Genomic DNA, 1,319 nt, shown 5'->3' with positions numbered 1-1,319 from the left:
AAAAGGCGCAGGCCCCCGAGTCAATCTGGCAGCCCGAGTCAATCTGGTACCTACACCGGCATTAAGTTAGACCTGTCCCCAGTGCAAATTAGACTTTGCCAGTGCTGCTCCCTGTCACTAGTTCTGAGTATAATCTTTATGAGCGGAACCAGCAGATTTTGCCCCAGATTTTTGTGGATGATGTGGTTTTGGTGTCTCCCTGTTGCCAAGACCTAGAGCATGCACTGGGGTGGTTTATAGACGAGTGCAAAATGGCTGGAATGATGATCAGGTCCTCCAAGTCTGTGTGCATATTCTCAACCAGAAAAAGGTGGCTTGCCCCCAATGGGTCAAAGGGAAGTCCCTGTCTCAAGTCGAGAAGTTATCTTGGGGTCCTGTTCATAAGTGAGGGTAGAATGGAGCAGGAGATAGATAGACAGATCAGTGCCTTTGCCTCTATAATATGGATTCTGCACCAGTCTGTTGAGGTGAAGAGAGAGCTAAGCCAAAGGAAGCATCTTGGTGTACGGGTCAGTCTACATTCCCACCCTCTCCTATGGTCATAAAACCAGGATCAAGTCGAAAATAAAGAGATCACAGATACGAGCGGCTGAAACAAGTTTTCTCAAGAGGGTGGCTGAGCGCTCCCCTATATATTAAGTAATTTCCCTCTGGGATTATTAAAGTATTTCTGATTCTGATTCTATAGAAAATGAGAGGAACTTCGTTATTTGGCAGGGTCCCTGAGTAGAGCCGCTTCTCCTCCACATCAAGAGGAGTAGGACAAAGTGGCTCGGACATCTCTTTCGGATAACACTTGGAGGACATGATGAGAGAGACTATGTCTATTGGTTTGCATGTGTATGCCAGCGTAATTGGAGGAGATATCTTGTCTATAATCATGATAAAAAAAATACTTATGGTTTTTGATGTAAAGTTAAAGCTATGGGGTGTGGCTAGCGCACATAACCCATGTATGGAGCCCTTAGTCCTCGATGTAGGGGACCCGGGTTCGAATCCTGCATGTCCATTCCCGCATGTCTCTCCCCCTCATAACCCCTTTCCTGTCAGCCTACTGTCCATAAAAATGAGCCACTAGTGCCATAAAAACTTTAAAAAAGTTAAAAATATACAGATATTCAGATATTTCTGTAATGTCTCAAATAATATAGTTGTATTTGTCAATGCTACTCACTCTGTGTCCATTGTGTAGACTGTAATTCGAAATCAATGTAAGTCTTTCAGATGATGGCACCTGTAAATTCAAGAAAACTGAATGTAATATATACAGTAGTAGCCATTCAGAATTTCCCCACTTTGATGGGCCCTTGGCTGGTCCC

The 1,319-nt window shown here is 44.0% G+C and overlaps 1 protein-coding gene across 1 annotated transcript in view; it reads right to left on the bottom strand.

Moving 5' to 3' along the window:
- Positions 1 to 1,319, bottom strand: part of LOC107093941 — a 9,845-nt gene that overhangs the window by 5,552 nt on the left and 2,974 nt on the right. Inside the window, exon 2 of the mRNA XM_015389300.1 lies at positions 1,175 to 1,234. Within this exon, the coding sequence (XP_015244786.1) occupies positions 1,175 to 1,185 (11 nt within the window). The 5' untranslated portion in view covers positions 1,186 to 1,234. The remainder of the gene's footprint in view (positions 1 to 1,174; positions 1,235 to 1,319) is intronic.

The sequence above is a fragment of the Cyprinodon variegatus genome, unplaced genomic scaffold, assembly GCF_000732505.1.
Source record: "Cyprinodon variegatus isolate N-32 unplaced genomic scaffold, C_variegatus-1.0 Scaffold453, whole genome shotgun sequence".
NCBI classification, from domain to species: domain Eukaryota; kingdom Metazoa; phylum Chordata; class Actinopteri; order Cyprinodontiformes; family Cyprinodontidae; genus Cyprinodon; species Cyprinodon variegatus.
The sequence above is the reverse complement of the archived record's forward strand: the minus strand, read 5'-3'. Positions and strand labels throughout refer to the sequence as shown.